Genomic DNA, 20,936 nt, shown 5'->3' on the forward strand with positions numbered 1-20,936 from the left:
GACATTATTGCAAAAACGCTTTGTAGTCCCTTGAGCGTCATGTGGGATGATAGTTGTGCAGGGAATGTTGAGTCTTTGTAACACATTTATTCAGAGCTAACTCAGCAATTGTTATGAAAACCACCTGTTTTCCAATTAATGTAGTATTTATGTTACAGGTACTGTGGGAGTAAAGCAGTATTGTTTTTTAGGATCTAATGCATGAACATTTTATTTTTATAGTATAACTTTCCAGCATTACTATAATTATCATTTGTGGCACTAAGGAACTGAAATTGTTGCTCGTGGGGCACAAGTATGCCTATGAATATTTCCTATAACAAATCAGCAAGTGTTCCTAAAGGAATAATTTAACAATGCTTTATCATTTATAATTTGTCACAACAGTGAACATGAAATCATAAGGCTCAGGAGACATTTGTATCAAAAATATATTTTCTTTTTATGTATCAATTTTTCTTTTCAAACATATACTTTTTTATATTGTACAGATATTGATCCACATATCCATTCATGTAAGGCAACAGAAATTGTACTGCATTTTTCTCAACATGTGCAGTACGTTTTTTATGACACTTTTTAGACGTTATATGGACAGTATTTACAGATCAGCCATATATACATTTATTTACAACATTTTTCATTGCTTGTCATTTATTCAAGTAGAGGCAATATATACAAAAAAGCGCACAGCCCCGGAAAACACCCCGCTGCGAAGGGGTTAAGAGCTAACATTAAATTCACTTCTAAATTTTAAATTGCTAATTTAGCTGATGTTGAATTCTTGGAAATGGAGCTCATTTCAGAAACTGGAGGACAATGATGTATATCTCCTTAGTGAAGTTCAGAAGATCTTCTAATTTGTAAGAACAGATTAACATGAACTATTCAATATTATACCGATGGTTGGCTTCTGAAAAATGAACTGCATTGCACTGTATTACAAGAGGTTGGCCAGTCATCCTAAGCACCACAGGAGGATTCTACTCATGTTTGGGTCCACAGTGTAACCAGAGGAAAGGTTGAGGGCCATAAACCTCTTTGGCTGAGATTTAGTTTCAGGGACTAGTCTGCCTGTTTGCATTGAAATTGCTGCAGTGCCTCATGATCAACATAAAGGTCCTGAGCTTGAGTAATCTGCCTCTAAGTAAGGTGGTTTGAGATGTTGTGCTGTGCGTTACCTAGTCCTAGTTCTATAATATATATAAGCATGTTATTTCATGGTGTAGTATTCATGTGATAAGTACACGACTTGTTCAGTGTGGCTGCCCTTATAATTACCAAAAGGCCTGGGCCACAGAGTAGTCAAATGGCGTCCAACATCATTTTCAGACACAATTGTCATTTTATTGCATAATGCAGTCTGCAAAGATGAGAGAAATGACACTGGTAGCAGCTGGGCCAATCTTGTTCCCAACAGTTAACTTAAGACAAGTACAGTGGCCATGAACTGGGAAAAGACCAGGGTACCCACGTATTCAGAGTGGCTGTAAGGTATGGTAATATGTAATGATTAAATACTTACCTATGCCTTGAAGCAGCCTCTGCCTCTAGGCCTAAAGTTATTCGGGCCCCCTATGGGGCATACCTCCCAGGGCCCGGCTGGCAGAAAGAGATGAATCAGATGCAAGACATGTGCATAAAAGTTGTCCCCTCTGTAGGGATACTCTATCTCTGTAGTTCCACCGCGCCTACTGCGATTGAGATACCGGTGTGCTGCCGAGTAATTTCTGGTAGCCATTCCGATTATTATCCATCAGTGTCACTCAGGTCCTGGCTCCCAGACTCTGTGCCGAGTCTAACTTTATCTTTCGGAGTATGAGATGCTACTGTTACCTCTCCTTAATGGACAACCGCTTTATCCCGTTTTGCATGACTTGCACCCATGTTACCACATGATTCTTACTGCTTGTTTGCTAGAACATGTAGGTGTTTACTTTAGGGCATAAATAAATAGGTACATATACATAACTTAAAACAGCTACAGAGGAAGATGCACTTGTGGAAAAATGTATGTAACCAGTAGAACTATAAGTGGCATACTCAGCCAGTCTAAGAGGCATGTATTTTCCCATTTTGTCGGTGCTAGAATCAGACATGAATAATCTTACTTCTTAGAATTCAGGGTTTTAGACAAGTACATCTTGGCTAACTGCAGTGTAAGAGTGGGAACAACTTTTGAGGCGCTTCCTTCGAGAGCATACGTTTGTATGGTGTCGTTCCCCCCTGAGGCAGCTGAGCATTGCAGTGCTAAATGCTTGGCATGGCGGGTCTCACCCACCCGAGATGTCCTATAGTTCAACTGGCAGGGACTGAATCTGTCACCTTGAACTGAATGGTAACGGTTGAAGTCAGGCTGTTGTACGCCCTGATGATCCCAATCACATTTGAGGTTTTCACAGAGTCATGTTTACCCAAATCACAGATGTCCATCAATGTGTCAACCTATTAAAAAATATGTCCATGTTTGGGATGAGGGTGACTGACCATAGGCCATGGTCACGCTTGCTATGGGGTAGAATAGTTCATTTTCAGAATACTTACATGATAAAATGACTGTGTACAAGGGACTTCCAGCTTCTGCAAAGCAGTCTATCACAGCGACCAAGTAAGGTCCACGGGGTATGGGTAAAGGCCCGGGAGCCTACTTTTTTTGGTTACCCAAGATGAACCATAATGCGGAATTATGAGGACGGTTTCCTCCTCCTTGCACAATCTGTGATGCGCTTGAATTTATATTCTAAGAAGATGTGGTTCATACGCCTCTGCTTTCTTTTTATGTTCAATGAAATTATGCCATAGCAAGTCTAACCTTTGATTTTATTCTGTCATTTGTGAAACCAGTACTTTCCCCTTGTAAAAGAAATGCAAACTTTAATATTTTAATCGTAATAAATGTGTTCTCTTCTTCACTGCTAAAGGCGGTGCTGCATATGTTATTAGCCAAACTGGCTAGTTATGCAAGATGGATTTTCCAAAGTATGTTCAAAACAGCAGCTCAAGTTTAAGAGAATACTCCTAAAAATGTTATTCATTTACAGCGTGAATCCTTGTTCAAATCGGTCTCCTCTCTGTCGGCTTTGAGAGAAACGAACAACTACTGTTTAAAGATACCGTTGCGGGACTGTCCTGGCCGGCAGTGGCCATGTCGCATTCACAACTCTGTAAATCAGATTTTTCCACCGAAGCCAGCCGTGGGTGTTTCTTAAATGTCCTTCCGATTACTTATGTTGCTGCAATGATTCTGCTCCCTACAGTGTTTCTGAGAACGTATGTTTATTCCTCATTCCAGCTCTCATCGTTCAGTCCTGACTGGGTGCAGTAACCAAAAAAAGATTCAGCACAGCTGTTTTCTAACGTGGTATTTAACGTTGCAGGACAGAGGGTTATGGCCTTCAGGAAATGACGCACATGTTCCACGGGAATCACCCGCGGTCCATTTTACATACTTTTTATTTATTAAAGCATTTTGAAAATTATGTCGATTTAAGCAAACCTACCTGAAACGTGCAAAATTATTCATTCATTTACGTGTGTATTCTGCACGGCACAGGAAGTCGCCAAAGGCCACTTAAAAGCGCTAGAGAGAATAGAGAGGGCAACATATTCATAGAAATTTGATTAAACTGGGTTTTAGGGACAAGTAAAGGTAAACGTTTCATCCATGACTTGGTGTGAGTTTTAATACTTCATGCCTGCGAAGAGTTCCATCGTTGGCAATACGTTTTAGAGCCTGTCGAACTGATAGCCCCAAATAAACACATGCACCAGTACTAGAAAATGTCCTCCCATAGTCAGCATTCCAAATCAGTCTTTCAAATCAATGATGCTAACGGGATACAGAATAGAACAAGGGACCAAAAGAAGACGTTCATCCAACAAAGCGTTTCTGGACTATGGCAAACCCCCTGGTCCTTTGCCTGCTCATTACTGACAGTCCTGACCACTGTGGCAATGTGAGGCACATGTAAAGACCGAAAGAGACTTCCCCCCGTGAGACCACTGCACTTCCTACCATTGTGGCCTTAGTTGGAGACAGGTGAAAGGCACCATGCCCTCTGTACATATTGTCCTGTCTATTTAGAAAAGAATGCCACTGTCTGAATGCTTTGATTAACCACCTACTAAGGGAGCTGTCTCTTCTGTGTGAAATGAATTTAGAGTGCAAATGCCAGACCATGGGATCACTGGATCAATGGATCAAGAATACTGTACATAGTCCCATATCTCTGACATGTCTGTCTTTCCCAGAAGGGGAAATTGTTTTCTGTTTGACACTTTGATCGTAATGTGCACTTCAGCACTTTGTGAGCCCAACACAACGAGGTTTTTATTGGGATCACCAACTTTCCAGGTCATTCCCATGCAGCACAATGTATTCCATGTGATGATGAAAGTGCATTAGGACAGTGTTTGGTAAAGACACAACAGACTCCATCCAAAATATCAGCCAGCTTACTTGTATGTGCATCATGTTTCATAACTCTGTATTATTGCCTAAAATGTTTCGTAGGAGGCTGCTGCCTACTCCCCTACTGGCACCATCCATTTTCCCCAGTAGCATCGCCCACTCACCTTCTGACTCCACCCACTTCCAAAGCTGTCCCCACCTCCTGCCTTCATGTACATTGCACAACATTGAGGTAATGCAAGTGAGCATGCAAGCAAACCCGCCTTTTTAAAAATTTATTTTTCAAAGGGAGGTTTGTGGTGCCGAGGAAGTTTTCCCTCCAAGGAAATTTTGAATGAAAGAAAAGGGTAAAATATTGCATTATTACAGCCGAATTTAAAATTAAATCTGCAAAAGGTCCATAAACTCTGAAACAGTATTATCATGGGCACTCATGAAATATTCCAATAATTTCAGCGTAAGTAAGCGGGTGGAGTCAGATGTTGAGTGGGCGGTGTTACTGGGGAAAGTAAGGGCGTGGGTTTGTGAAGCGGTGCACTGCTCCATTAGACCCAAATGTGTGGCAAAAACTAAAAGTGAGAAACAAAAGAAATTCTTACCAATGAAATTGAGTGAAATTAGTAATAAACTGTAAATAACTTGCCAATGTTGGGATTTTCAGTTGATGACTGGTTTACTCATTCAGATGAATATACTTTGGTTCATTATTTGATTGTGGTCATTGAGGAAGTTGATCCCTAAATTTCATTTGAATTATGCCATTCTGCATGAGAATGGTTCTTTCTTTTCAATTCTAAAGTGAAATGTAAGGAAAGGCAGACAATAATATGTTATGTTAATTTTACTACTGGCTCTATTGAATTGATAAACAAAATGTAGGAGCGACTCAATACCTCAATGACGGCAATTACATAATTAGCGAAATAAAACAGAGTCTTAAAGGCCACAATGAGCATGATCCTTCTCTCACAGCTCTTGAATGAGACAAGGTACATCTTGGCTTCTGGAGGTATGTTCTGTGACTGTTTATTCTGCAGTTTCTGTGTAAACATTGTAAACAGAGAAGCATACTCTCTCTATATCCCTCTCACTCTCTCCCCTACCTCTCCCCCTCTCTCCCGCTCTCCTCTCCTCCTCTCCTTCACCTCTCTCCCCTTTCTCTCTCCCTCCTTCTCTCCCACCATGTATCTCTCTTCACCTCCCTCTCCTACCCTCTCCTTGCCTCTCCTCTCTCTCTCTCTTCCCCTCTCCCTCACTCCTCTCTCTCTCTCCCTCCCTCCCTTCCCTCTCCTCTTCTATTACCCCTCTCCTCTCCTCGCCTCTTCTCTCTACCCTCTCTCCTCCCTCCCCTTCTCCCCCTCTCCTCTCATCTCTTCTCTCTCTCTCCTTTCTCACTCCATCCCTTCTCTCCCCTTTTTCTATCTCTCTCCTCCCTCCCCTACCCTTTCCTCTCCTCTTTCTCCTCTCGCTCTCTCCCTCCCCTCTCTCCTCTCTACCCTCCTTTCCTTCCCCCTCTCCTCTGTCTCTTTCTCTCCTTTCTCTCCTCTATCTCTTCCACCTCTTCTCTTACTCTCTCGCTCCTTCTCTCTCCCTCCCTTCTCTCTCCCCTTCTAGCTCTCTCTCAATACCCTCCCTCCCCCACCCTCTCCTCACCTCTTCTCTCTCTTCCCCCTCTCCTTCCCCCTCTCCCTCTCCATTCTCCCTCCCTACTCTTCTCTATCCTCTTGTTCTTTCTCTCCTCTCTGTGTCTCTCTCTCTCTCTCCTTTCTCCCTCCCTCCCTTTTTTCTCCCCTTCTATCTTTCTCCCTCTCGTCACCTCACCTCGCCTCTCCTCACCTCTTCTCTCTCCTTTCTCTCTCCTCAGCCTCTTCTCACTCTCTCTGTCTCTATCTCTCTCCTCTTCTCCCTCCCGCCTCCCTTCTCCTCTGTCACCCAGGGTTTTTTACATGTCAGCAGAGCAGTGAGATGGTAAAATAGGCAGAACCATATTACACGTTACCTGCATTTTTATATTACATTTTTATTTTCAGGTTGTTGGCTTGAAAATACTTTTCTTCAAAGTGCAGATAACAATAGACACTGATTGCAATTACAAAGTTTAGGTTTGCCTTTCGTGAATAAATTGCTGCTAAAACAATGGATACTGGTGAGGGCCAGAAAATGTATGTGATTCTGTGGCTGCAGCCTACTACAAAATGATGGAGATCTAGGAGGTTTCTGTCATGGTGTTTGTCAAGATCAGATGTCTCCTACTAGCGGCAGCAGTCAAAATAGTACTCACCAAATGGAAGGACACTTCCAAATCCACCTTCAGGGGGTGGCTCAACTGGGTGACATTCCTGAGAGGTTCCGACATCACAGCCTTACGAAACTCACCATGGAGAAAACCCAACAGGGGTATGTGGGCATCCTTGGATAAATTCCTTGTACCCTACGAACCCCCATGAATGTACCAGTCATAATCAACCAAAGGGCCCTTCTCCACACCATCCACCAGAGCAGGACACCCCCCCCCCCCTATTCTCTTCCTTCTTTTTCTTTTTCTCTCAGAATAGATAGGCAACAGGGGGCCCGTCAAACACATATTTCGTCTTGATCCGATTAGCCTGACCGTCACGTCCAGCACATAGCGCCAAGGTATACATGTTATATGTTTTATATGGGATTGAACTGATATAGGGACGGTCAAGCTGATGTGCCCTATGATTAAACTGTACCACCAGCAGCTAAGCCACATGGGCTGTCATCCCTGGATGGAGAATGCGATGATGATTTTATGTTATATGTTATATATTGTAGGTGTAAAAAAATAATAATAATAAAACCAAAATGAGGGATTAACTGTATTTGCCACATCATAGGCACAATATGCTGCTATCACAATAAATGTTATTCATAGCTAGAATGGATGAAAATACTGACAGGATTATTCCCTGTAATTGTCTACCATCCTATAGAATCCTAGTAGCCCTGACAGTTGTAAAGCTCTGCAGAGTGGCATGGGGGCTGTACTTATGATGATGAGATCTGTATTTCACAGGCAGCCACCATGAAATAGTTTCAGGTTATAACATACAATTGCATTTTGTGCAATAAAAACACCATATTTATATATATATATATGATGCATGTATGCGCTGGTTGTATTTATTTAATTCTCTGGTTTAATTTAGCACTGTGTAATCTGGATATCTGGGCGAAATTCCCAGCTTCGTCTACCTGGCTTGATTGTGTGATCTAAGGCGAAACTCTTGACTTCACTTTTCATCATTTTCTGTAACCAACCAATTTACGACCACATTTAAGTAATTCCATTGAGGATATACTCTATGATTTTTTCCCCTTATCTATGATTAATATAAAAATATAATTGCTTACTATTTCATAACAAAAGATCAAATATATAAATAGAACATAACAAATTGACTTATCTGTGGTAACTTGTGACAACGTTACTTCAGATAAATGAAGCATGAGAAGGACTTCTTTTTGATTGGGAACTGCTGGAGTGGATGCTTTCTCAGTGGTGGCTCCCACCAATTGAAACTGGTAGGGTGGCACGCCAGGAGAGGATGGGAAATAAAAAATAAAAAACAATCACTTACCTGATACTCTGTTCCCGCTGCTGGCCGCCTCCTTGCTCTTGCTCCTTTTCTCCTCCGGAAGTGGATAGGCCTGAAAGCACAGGCTCCCCGCCCAATCCAGATGCTGCTCTCATAGCATTAGATCATTGTCAGGATTGGTCTGAGCGGCCTCGTTTGCCACTCAGACAGTGCCTGGGAGCCGGCAGCATGTCTCCAACCTGGCTGTAGAACACAAACGTGCACATCCCAGTTTGGGCTACAACTCCTCCCTGCCATGTCCAAGCCCCACCCCTCCCACTCCCATGTAAGGTGTGCAAACAGAGATAAATAACATGAGAATGTATTATCATTTAATTTATCATCGGCTGGCATTGCAGAGGAGCCGCCCCTGTGCTTTCTGACACCAACGGGGTCAGGGCTGCTCGAGGACGCAGGCTCTGACTGACTCACTGCTCCATGTTGCCTTCGGCTCCTGTATTCGTGGCAGGTCTCATGGTTGGTGCTTTACTCCACTGTAGTACTTGGTCATGAGTAAGTGAGTGCTTGAGCAGGGGAACTTGCATAGACATGACTTGCAACTGTGCAGTTAAACCGTATTAAGCAGATGTGAACCAATCCAAGCCAGGCATGGGTAACGTCACCCGGCCGCATAACCAGATGCTTTGGCAGGTATTGACAGCCCCCCCAGGCTGCAGCATGCAAAATCTGAGACCTGACGGTATTCCATTTGTATTTGACCTGACCAATGGGACCGCGTCCGCGGGTGGGTGCCTCTCTCAAAAAAGTGTATCACTCGGACCCACTGGCACCCACCGACACCCATCTGATCAACTTAACCACTGTCCACATTTCTTCCAAGAATTAGTCCATGCTGTCCACAGGCACATCTGACACCAATCAACTGGATGTAAGCTCTGTCATGCCCGCTCCATGTTGGAGATTGGCATGAAGAAAAATGTGTCCTAAAATCATAGCTTTTCTGCTCATCTCTCTTAAAAAAATAAAAATAAAGCCATATGTCTTGTAGTTTAATTGCTATATTAAATTAACAAATTACCAGCCTTTAGTCAAGTCAAATTAAAAGGCAATGAGAATCATCCCCCTCAAGTTTAAATTCTGACAGTGACGTGTTTTTAGTTTCAAACAAGCCTCTCTCTCTCTTTACTTTTAATCCGATGTTCAGCTCGAACTCATACAACTGCGTGAGATCCGGCCAGACTTCAGCTCCCCGAGGGGTTAAAGTGCAGTGACTGCGAAGCATGTACTCATCACATTAGCACCCTAGAGAGAATGCACGCTCTTAAATGTGTTAGACACCAGCCTGGTCGTAAACCGTGTTCAGCTCTAGGAGCAGAAGGTCTATTTTTAGCGACTTTTAAGTCAGGCATGAGTAGTTGAGCACCAGCTAGCAGAAGCTACTTACTTTACCAGCCTTAGCCCAATGCAGTCTTGGAAAGGAGAGTGCCAAAGTGCGTTACATTTTATCGGGCACATGCATCAACGATAATTGCATTAGCAAATGGTGCGAATCGCAATTTTCGGCCGTTTGCGAATGCAATTACCAAAATTGGAAAGCATCATGTATTTCGCAATTTTAGGAATCGCAATCATGTTGCGATTTCTAAAATTGCAATTGCATTTAAGAAATCGCAATTTCAGATTTCTTAAATGAAATGCATGATCATTTTTAAATTGCGAATTATCAATTTGGAAGCAGTAAATTAGCATGAGGTTGGACCTCATGCTAATTTACCGAAAACCTTCAAACCTGCACAAAAATGCATTTTTGAAAGTTGCATTTTACACACACACATGTCCTTGGGACATGTGTGTGTGTGTGTAAGTTGCACTTAAGTTTAATTTCAGGGGTGCAGGGAGGGGTTCTTTGGACCCCCCCTGCACCCTTGAAATTGCATTTTCAATTTGCGATTCGCAAATTGAAAATCGCAAATTGTAAATGCCTTCACATTGATTCCTATGGGCATGTGGCCGTAAGTTCCTTACTTAAGCATCACATGAATTCTCTAACAGCTGAATCAGCCATAGACCCATTAGGATGCGGGTTCTAGTGATGTGGGGGTTACTTAAATAATTAAAACAAGATTGAAAGACATGGTGTTAGTAATTTACTTCCGTGGGTTATCTGTGTTGTCAAATGCAACACAGGATAAGCATTACTTCGGACTAGAATGTTCCAAGATTTTGAGGGAAAGCAAATTGTCAGTGAACCCTGTGCACCTGAACTATTTAAGGTGATTATATGAACGTCTATGATAGTGTTGTAAAATTAGCGTTCATTTCAGAAGTTGGTATTTTCCTCAACCAAGACAGTCCAACACTCTAGTTACACTGTCCAGTGTTTAGGATGGAGTGGCTGACCACTGCCAAGAACTTCTTCCTTGAAGAATGAGCACCCTTGCAGTCCGTGTTATCAGTTATATATTCAGTGCTCTTGGAGGCCACGACACAGGAGACAACTCTTTAATTATGCTATCCATTTTACTCAGCATTTTAACTAATCTGGCTGTAGATTTGAAAGTGTGAGTGGGCCAGTTTACTTGAGAAGGGGAATTGTGGCAAACAAATTGTATGCATTTTCCTATTCTGATATGTTGGTGAATTTGTTACCCAAAAATGACGAAGTCCATATAGACTGCATTTTCTCTCGTAGGTAGTATAGTTTATTTCTCAATCAATAGTTAAATCAATTGTCTCTGTATCTTTGAAAGTGAACTGGGTTGAGGTGCATTACTTCACGTATCTCCAATAGCACTCTCTGTAGCTCCATAATGTGCCTAAAACTGTACTTTGGGGAACGGTACCTATCTAAGGTTGAAATCTATGTGTTTCCATTAGAAGTAGGTCAATTAGATTCATCTTGGTGTAAAAAAAACGGTCAAGGTGCACCACTTAAACGTTTTTAGTAGACTCTTATCTCCAATCAGGTAAACAGGAATGATCACATCAGATTTCTCTTTTGTTCTTGAAAGTTCTTCATTCAAATCAGTTGATAAAATGTATAAACAGGATCTACAGCCGACGCGTTTCGTCCTCAAGGGACTTCTTCAGGGCTGTTTACAAAAAAGACAATATACAAGACATACAATTAAAAACTTAAATTAATAAAGCTTTTAAAAAAATGACTACGCTAGTACAAAGAATGCCAGGCCTCATCAACAGTACATCACAAAATTGAAATTCGTCCAAGTCCTATATTTCAAATGCCAACAAAATAGGATATGTCTAGAACCAACTTGATTGTCTTAAAAAAAGAATTCTTTAACCCATTTTTTTGGAGTGAAAAGATAAGTAAATCAACTTCATTCATTGAGCTTATCTGTTTAGTTTTGAGGTAGCCAAGTTTCATTTGTAATTCTCATTTGCAATATTAACATCTTTTACTACTTTCAGAATAGGAGACAGTACTTTTTACATAACGCATAATACAGGTTTTTGCATATCATTCTCCATATATTTGTTTGCCCTTAAAGATCTGGCGCTCCTCATTCCCTATAGGAGTCTCAGGAATGAAGGCCACGGTAAAAAAAGGGGGAAGTAGGGAGAGAGACTAACAGTAGTGTATTTGCCACTAGATAGCAATCCTACCAAGATATGTTCCCCATAAAGGTCTCAGGAATGAAGGCCCCAAAGTATAAAGGGGGGGAAGTAGAAGAGAGACTAACAGAAGTATGTTTAGTACTAGAAAGCAATCCTACCAGAATAATCACTATCGATGTTATCCCTGGATCTTCTCCCGTTGTTAAAGGGGTGTGTATGAATATAACTGTACGATTGTATAATGGATCACGTGGCATCTGAAAATGATCAACAAGAAATCCTTAATACAAGGGTAATTAGAGGGCAGGAGACAAGCCACATGTGAATACATTCAAGAAGCCAATAGTGGGTCTGTTGGCTTAAATGCAGTAGGTAACCTGAGACCTACCACATCTTTCAGACACCTGTCCGAATGGAGTTTCGTTTCAGCAGATATCTTCTTGTTGAAGGGCAATAAGTTTCGTTTAGAAGTTCGACTACAACCGAGTCACACCCATGATATGAGGTGTTTTCAATATTATATATTCAAGCCACCTATAGGATAAACAAAAAGTGTCAAAATCCCACTAATGACAGCAAGGCAGGGGCTAGTATGTTATGGGTTTTCAAGAGGATTGGCTTGGTGTGACACTATAAGTGAATGGCGGCATCATAATCACTTACATCCAAAAATGAGGATAATAGTCCAATAGCAGTGGAACCAGAGTAGAAGGGTAATGGGGACCTCCGTTTATCGTCTATTACAGGAAACACATAAGGGCATAGATAATATAAAATATATATGGTGGAAATCTAAAAACAGAGTCAAGAACCCAAAAATACATTCCTTGACCACGTATGTATAACATGCTATTATGTGCCCAACTAATTGTGATGTATCACTACCTCTCAGTTAAAATTAAAGAGAAATCTGCATGTCTTACCTACTAGTATCTTCTTTTTTGTAGGAGGAATATATGGAAGTTCTATTTCTAGGAAACTCTAAGAAAAATGAGAAGAAGACAGAGAGAAGTCCTTACTGGGTTTCCTGTCTTTATATGACATCTCATAAAGGATACTTCTTTGTCTATATACATTAGAGAGAAAAAGAGCAAGAGAAAAAATCTAAATTGTAATGATCTGAAAAGAACCTAACAAATAATGGTGATAAGAAAAAGTCCCTTAATTTTAGATCAAGGGAGATGACCAAATAAATACTTCCCCAAAGGTATCCACTGGGCTCCAGATCTTTTAGGTTCCCATATCTAATCTATTTTGGTATCCCCTTTACCTTAGTAAAGCGTTTTGCAGCATCCCCTGGTTCCTTCGTGGCTTGATAGGATAGCGTGAAATGACGACGTCCCCCTCCGTCAAGAGCCGGCAGGATACTGACATATTTTGTCAAGTTTATATACCCCAGAGGCTATCGCTAATTGCATACACCTGGGTTACATCCGCCAATTAGTTTCGAAGCTAGCCGCGGTGGCCATATTATATAAGTGTTTTTTAAAATAATATTAGAGAGCCAAATGAAGTTACGCGGCCGCCATATTGTGTTTGAACGCGAGTTTCGTTATGCGATATTAGTTTGTGAATCCTGCCTTAAATTTAAACATTATGTGAGTCGGAGCCCTAGAAGCAACATAGTCATTGCCATGTTTTATTCGAGTAAAGAACCAAAGAAAAACATTCACAGCGACGATCCTCTATATGGTATCTCCACGTAGCGGCCATTTTAGTTTGGGCAAATTATTTGTCTAATAAAGACGGATTGAATTTACTTCCATCAGTCGATATTCATTGCATGATAAGATATAGAGGGAAAACCATTGCTGACAAGTTCATAACAGTATGTCTATGAGAAGGGGAACGCGTCCATAGCCACGATACTATGAAAAGTATTCAATCGTAGCGGCCATGTTAGTTTGGGCAGATCTATTAGCATGAATACATCGGAGAAAGAATTCCCACTGAGAGCTATTGTTCCATTTCCAAGTGTGGGGGAACGCGTCCCTAGCGACGATATTATGAAAAGTATTCAATCGTAGCGGCCATGTTGGTTTGGGCAGATCTATTAGCATAAATACATCGGTGAAAAAATCCCCACTGAGAGCTACTGTTCCATTTCCAAGTGTAAACGGCAAATAGCAGACTGTAAATGTCAATCGTTTTCATTTATTTTATCATATATAATTTTTTTTAAAGTTACTGCATGTCATTTAAATGGCATAAATAGTTTCTCACCTTTGTATGGATCGATAATATAACTATAGGCATCGGTGCCTTTGCAGGTGTTTACTAATCAGCTGCAGCCATATTATGAAAAATATGGTAACCATAGGTCGGTCTAAGCCTATGCTTAAGTCATAGCGTGACGGCCATATAGAAAAAGTTATAAACATGTTGCCCTAGTTTAGTGTGGTAGATAATTAAAAAGGTTCCTAAGAACTAAGGAAAAGAGAAAGAAAAAAAGGTAATGCATAGATTTCCCCCTAGAGAAAGCTCCCTTTAGAGTCCATCATGGGCATCATGTTTGTTAAATGTCCCTGTGTGGTAGAGGGAGTCGCAGTGCAAATATATGAGAACAATATGCTGTGGAAAAATCTTAACAAAATATGTCCCAACAAAGGTTGTTACAAATATGTACCTAAAAGATAATATGGTATATGGAGGGAAATGTCTATCTACATAACAAAAAAAATGAGTTCTTCAAAGCCTCTTCCCCTAAAAGTCCTATACTGGACATTCTATTATAAGAAGTCCCCTTGTAGTAGGAAGGGTGGCAATACTCAAGTGTTAAAACCATGTGTTACCGATATATCTTTACACATATGTCTCAAATACATCATGGCAGAGTGTAATAACAGCTGGCTAATGTTTGAAAGAGAAATCTATATACATGACACAATAGTTTCATTTTAAGGTGTAAACAACCATCAGACAGGGACACATCAGTTTGATCTTAAACTTAGCATAAAGAGGAGAATTTGTTAAATGGCAGAATATAATAACAACTGGCTATTATTTGAAAGAGAAATCTACATACATGACACAATAGTTTCATTTTAAGGTGTAAGCCACCATCAGACAGGGACACATCTGTTTGGTCTCTAGCTTAGCGTAAAGAAGAAAGTTTGTGTAGGATTCAAGAGAGAATTGCTATTGACACGATAGTTTCAATTATAGATGGGGTTGAAGGTCATCTTGGTTTGTATCTGGTTAAAGGGCTTCATTTCGAGGTGACTGATGAAAGGAGGCCTGATGTAAATTGGCAGAAGTTCCGATCCTCATGCTCTTAGTTTCCACACCTGATTTACCTCGTTTTGAGGTGGTGAACAGCTGTGTTTCAGATGGTATTGCTTCATTCCATTTCCACTCCCTGAAATGCCTTCAACTGAAGCACCTGATGCAGAACTGCCACCTCCTTGGTGTCTTCCTGTTTAAGAGCCATGCCTCCTGGGTGTTTATTTCCTTGCCTGGGATTGTCCGGCACAGCATTACTGCCCCAGGCAGGGAAACACAACGAGTTCCAAACACCTGCCCACATCCCCCAACCCTGTGCCCGAGCAAACTCCCAGTGTATCAAGAACATTGATTTTACATGTTTCAAAGACAAATTCCACTCGGCTTTTCGTCTTTGAAAAATGTAAAAATTAATTGCTAGTTAATCAGCCAGCAGTGTCAATTAACAATTAAGCCAAAAGTGTTCCTGATGTGTCAACTGCAGTGGTGGCTGCGCCGGGCAGTAGTAGTGGGGCGGGGAGAGAGAGAGGGAGGGAGGGGGTTCAAAAGAAAAGGAAAATATCGCTTATCTGCCAGCAGGGTCAGCCACCACCTCTCTTCCATTCTGTCGGTGCTCTGCTTCTGTGTAAACCAGAAGCACACAGGCTCCCAGACTCCCCTAAGCCAATTCCTACTCTGCTGTCACCATGCCAATAGCGTTTTTATTGGTCTGAGCACCGTGGTTCGGCACTCAGACAGAGCCTTGGGAGCCTGTGCATGTTCTTCACCCAGGTTGTGCATTACAGCCTGGTGTAGAACACGTTTAGTGCACATGACTGGCCAGTCCAAGACGGCCGCCCAAACTGTCATGCGCACTAAGAGTGCCCCAACCACCCCTCCCTCTGCTCTGTGACAGTGAGCAGCCTAGCCCCGCCCCACAGAAATGACTCCGCACAGAAAAATAATACAATAACAGTCTGCTATTATAATTTAATTTTTCCTTTTTTGCTGTGCTGAAAACCAGTGGGGCGCCGCTCTTCCGCCTTTGAGGAAGAGCCGCCCCTGAAAGCATCTTTGCCCAAATCTCCTCCTTCAGGGAGCTGAAGTATGCTGGCTGAGTTGTCATGAGGATGACAGAACTGGTGCCTTGGCAACCATTGGCTTGTCGGTCACCTGCAGTAAACTTAGTAAGCTTAACATAGACGCCACTAACTTGTCTTTAGAATCAAATCATTAATACTTCTTATGGGGTTTGAGACAAACGTGTACATAAAACACCAACTTTTTTGCAATAGATTCAGGGAAACAGTTTTAAAGTGTGGATATTTAAAAAATGAATGCAATGAAAAATTCTCAGAGGTTATAGGGTATACGCTCAGCCTGCAGTTCTTTGTCTTAGCACTCTTCATAATATGTGGATCTGTTTTTGTGTTCCTCTTTCCTGCAGGGCAACTTCATCTGGGCAACAATGTTTGGGCAGAATGTCAGACTGCAGCCAGCGCCCCTGCAGAGCCTTTCTGAGCTCGAGCGAGCTCGACTGCAGGAAGTTGCATACTACCGACTGCAGGGGAAGAATCTAAACTGTGATATCAGCATCCCCAAAGGTAAGAAGTAGTGGATCCTAAGACCCAGACCGCGAGTGCTGGGTGACAACACACGAGGCGAGTTAAGATTAACCTGTCATGGAGTGCTGCGCTGCTTCAGCCTAACCCTTTTATTACATTAGGGTTGTGAAAAGAATGTTTGAAAAGTATGCAGGCCTCACCTCTTGTAATTTACTTCAGATTTCTATTCACCAATATTTTCTACTCATAAGGACAAACTAAAATTGTATTCCACTTAGAAGACGGACATCTCTCCTTTCCACACTGTTTGGATGATTTCTGCTTCACACTAAAAAAAGGAGTCAAATCTAGTAGGTATTACTTGACCGGAAGTTAATGTGACCCAAATTATTGGCCTGAAAACAATGATGTGGGTACGAGTGGAAAGCATGGAACTGTTCAACAGTATCTTAAAAACAAATTATTAAGTATTTACCTTACTTTTATAAGCAGTGATCGGTATTTGTCTGCCTTGCTGCTCTTTTTGAGTTTTACTTGCTCAGCGCTTGCACAGAGATCATGAAATCTCTTATAATTAAAACAAAAAAGGTTTTAAAGGAAGCTTACAGCCTATGGTGGCCGCTTATTCACGCTTTTTGTGTACTTTGAGCCATGTTGCACAGCAGCTCAATTTCTGTCCAACATGTAAAAATCATTGACAAACCATATAGATTTCGCATAGGCAAAAACCTATTTGCTTTGTCAATGCTTGTTTCTTGGCTGCTGTGACCATACCCAAAAATGTGAGGGCCAGCAGGTCTCAGTAGATAGCATAAAATTCTACCAGTAGACCAAAACCTAGACTCTTACTTTTGGCATCTTCAGAGATTGCCATTCTTATCTCATAGACCGTAAACCTTCCATGTAATTATGTATCTTTATATTTATTACTTTACTTCTTATTCAGCATCTCCAATGCAGTTGCCTATATCTCATCCTCTACCTCTTTCAATATATGCTTTACCTCCACTCTCTGACTTATCTTAAATCTCATTCTACTACTCTCTCCAATGCACTACACTATTTCTCACCCTATACCACTCTCAATATGTCCTCTACCTCCACTTTCTGACTCATCCCAAACCCCATTCTATTACTGTCATCCCAAAAACAACCCTTTCTAGACTCTTTACTCTTCTACCCATCCTTGCATCATTTTAAGCCTTTTTTTTACTATTCAGACCTCCCAATGAAGCCTTTCTAAACACTTCCCTCTGACTATGCCCCTCCCCCACCTCTCCCCTTTACTCATCCCAAACCTCTTCCTTCTGCTAGGATCTCCAAATACCACTTTCTAGATCCTTCCTTCTTCTATCCCTCCACTATCCTTTTGAACCCAACTCACAGACTCGAATGTCCACTGCTCAAATTGATTTCATATTTCCCTATACTAATTTCTCACTAATCCTGTTTGGGTTCTGCAGTAGGCTGCTACCTGCAAAAAGCACTTTGACACCTCATCAGGGGTAGCAAACCCTTTCCTCTTTTATCCCTCCACTATAAATTTTCAATCCAAATAACAAACTCACATGTTCACCGCTCAAATTAATTTCATTCTATGCTAATTCACCCCTAATCTTATTTTGGTTCCGGAGTAGCATGCTAAACGCTAGAAAGCGATTCAACACCTTGTTAGGGGTAGTAAGTGCTATATAAATGCAACTGCAATTACAATTAAAATATGAAGTTTGAGGTCCATGTTATGGTGGGAAAAATATACCCTCAGTTATCCGTGGGCGCAGCAGGTCTCTTCTATTGAGTAGTAGCTATTTTTGCTGTCTTAGTCACATCCCTTTGTTTTATCCTGGACCCAGCCTTTTTATTATGATAAAGTAAATAGGCAAAGTAGTAAGATAATGTAGTTGCCAATTTACTATGGAAGATGAGCCATCTACACTCTGCTCAATTTTACAATAATGATTCAATCATTAAGATTCAAGGTGAACTCCTGAAAAAGCTATAGAAGTATGACTTCCAATACTGGCTCTTGCATCGTGAAGGCAATTATAGATTATGTGGCATGATTCATCTTCGGGGAAAAAGTTTGAATACTTAACCTCTTTTGTGTAAGAGTGAGTCAATAAAACGCTCTTTGTCCAGTGTGACAATTCTTTGGTATGAAAGAAGTGCACATTATTTTCTCATGCAATTTCCAAGATATTAAATAGCTAGTTGGCACTTGAAGGAGATAATTTTTAAGTACTTTCATTTTAATGTTAGAAAAGCTTATCTATTTCCTTAAGTACTTCTACTTCACTTCTGTGAAAACATCTGTTCAGACTGCATATTTTATGATTCTGATTTTAAGTACATGATTAGTTGGTACAAACTATGGCACAGTGTGCTTTATTGTATTTAAAAAAAACAACAATGGCATAGTCAACCAAATAATTATATAATTTCAACAACAATACAACCTATGCTAACATGAAAAATTTAGATACATGCAAATACGACACGCTCTATTGACTGTACTCCCACCATACACTGAAGTCCCTGAAGCTTCCCCGTTAGAGGATCGGTTAATGACGGACCATATGTCCCAAAGTGCCACTTCTTTCACATCTCGAAAACTTCTTAACAATCTGCCGGACCCCACAGGGATCTTGAAAGAGAAATGGACTGCAGAGATAGGAGACATGGATGACCCGGAATGGAGAGAGGCCCTTGCATCATCCAAGGAAGTAGGCATCTCGGCTCGGCTGAGGTTGGTGCCGCTTAAAATCTTGCACAGAATATATTATACTAGGACAACCCTACATAAAATACAGAGGGCAACACACCCATTTTGCCTAAGAGGATGCGGGGACAAAGGAACCTTTTTTCACACAGTCTGGGATTGCCCAATAATAGCTAACTTTTGGAGACAGGTGCTACGCACTATTTCACAGACAACAGAATCAACACTCCTGCCAGAGCCAAGAAGATGTTTGCGAAACATATGGGAACCTAATGACCTCACACGATATTGACTGACATGGGCTACACTGGGGCTAATAATCGCGAAGAGAGACATTGCACAGAAATGGGGAGCAGCAGAGGCACCGACACTGTCTGCATGGTGCAGAAATATGGACCTAACAATGATCACTGAATGTACAGTATATGCCTCCGGAAATGCCCGCGGAAATGGAATAAAATATGGGCGGCATGGAACTCTTCTAGAGGGGACATTTGTGATCCACTGCCAGAGTCCTAATCCTCCTCAGTCAGGTTATCTTGAATCCAGTGGCAAAGTGAGCAAGGGACTCACGTCTGAGCATACCCTGCCACAGCTGACGGCTGGAATGTCAGAAACCGGTCCTCGGAAGCTTGTTTCCGGTCCAGGGAAGACATGGCTTGGCAGTTCGGGCTGGACTGTTCCCATGAGGCACAGGGTCAGACTGATTTGCATATAGCCATGTCTGAACTGGGATGGCAGAGAGGGCTAAAGAACGGTGATGGATTAAACCCAGATATTTTGACTGGGTGTGAGTGTTTGATAGATTCAGATGCTCCGTCCATCACCACCCCCTTTTGTATAACTACTGACAAAGGCAGTAGCCTTTCACTGCTATGAAGGTAGTATTTTGGGCACCCATCCTGGTCCAACAAGATGGCAGTTCTTAAGAGAGATCTTTGTCATGACACACATGCATGGTCCGTGTTTGCCCAGAACAACAAAAGTTAGCATCATGAATACAGACATCATTGTAGGTGGGACACCCAGGGCAGAGGGACACGTCCATCACCATGTGAGGGACTTTTCGGTCCCAACAGGTCATTTTATAGGTCTGTGTAAAGCACACCTTTCCAAAGTATATATACTTAGCTGGTTTTAATGTAATTGAAAGCAAGATTCAAGGCTCATGGAGACCACCTACTGAGAAGTGGAGAAGTGTGGCTCAGGGGTTAGAGGCGGCAGACCCGGAAGCTGAGATCGGCCCTGGACCAGGGTTCAATTCCCCGCCTTGGCCGGTCTTGGGCTAAAAATTCCACGGACTCGATAATTCTCGCTCCGGTGCCTTCTCGACTCACGGGTTCACACTCTGCGACTCTGGGCAATAGCTTGCCTAATCTCCACAACGGCCCCTCGCGGCGGGATGCCTGGCTTTCACCTTGTGGATACCCTGCCGGGGCTATCTCACAGGGGAATACCAGGACGGGTTCCCTAAGCAAGCGCCGGGACACCCACTGCGGGTAGCTGTGCGCTATATAAGCTCAAATACATTTACATTTACATTTACATTTAATAAAGGTGATCTGTTTAGTGCAGGGTGTGACACAAACGTTTGAATCGGAATGAGATCGGCTTTTGTGCTCTTGCACCTGCGGTACAATGCGGGGGCAAATGCCTATTCCCAATTTGCATGGGGATATGCTCGATATCAGGTCAGGAAATGCCCACTTGTAATCACTCAGGCCCGATCTACTCTACGGAAGGGGTTGCACCTTCTGTAATTCTGTAATGATAAAGTTACCAATTGGCTTCAAAAGACGTCTGTAATTGACTTGTGCTGTCATTAAATCGCCCCTCCTTGTAGCAAAGCACACCTTTTAATAAGATGATTTGATTTTAATATTATTAACCATCTATAG

General features: G+C 41.7%; 1 protein-coding gene across 1 annotated transcript in view; it reads left to right on the forward strand.

Moving 5' to 3' along the window:
- The window catches only part of LOC147722214 (rho GTPase-activating protein 6-like), a 787,911-nt gene that overhangs the window by 198,068 nt on the left and 568,907 nt on the right, over positions 1 to 20,936 (forward strand). Inside the window, exon 3 of the mRNA XM_086964682.1 lies at positions 16,202 to 16,358. Within this exon, the coding sequence (XP_086820808.1) occupies positions 16,202 to 16,358 (157 nt within the window). The remainder of the gene's footprint in view (positions 1 to 16,201; positions 16,359 to 20,936) is intronic.

Source organism: Lissotriton vulgaris, chromosome 4_1, assembly GCF_964263255.1.
Source record: "Lissotriton vulgaris chromosome 4_1, aLisVul1.2, whole genome shotgun sequence".
Lineage (NCBI taxonomy): Eukaryota > Metazoa > Chordata > Amphibia > Caudata > Salamandridae > Lissotriton > Lissotriton vulgaris.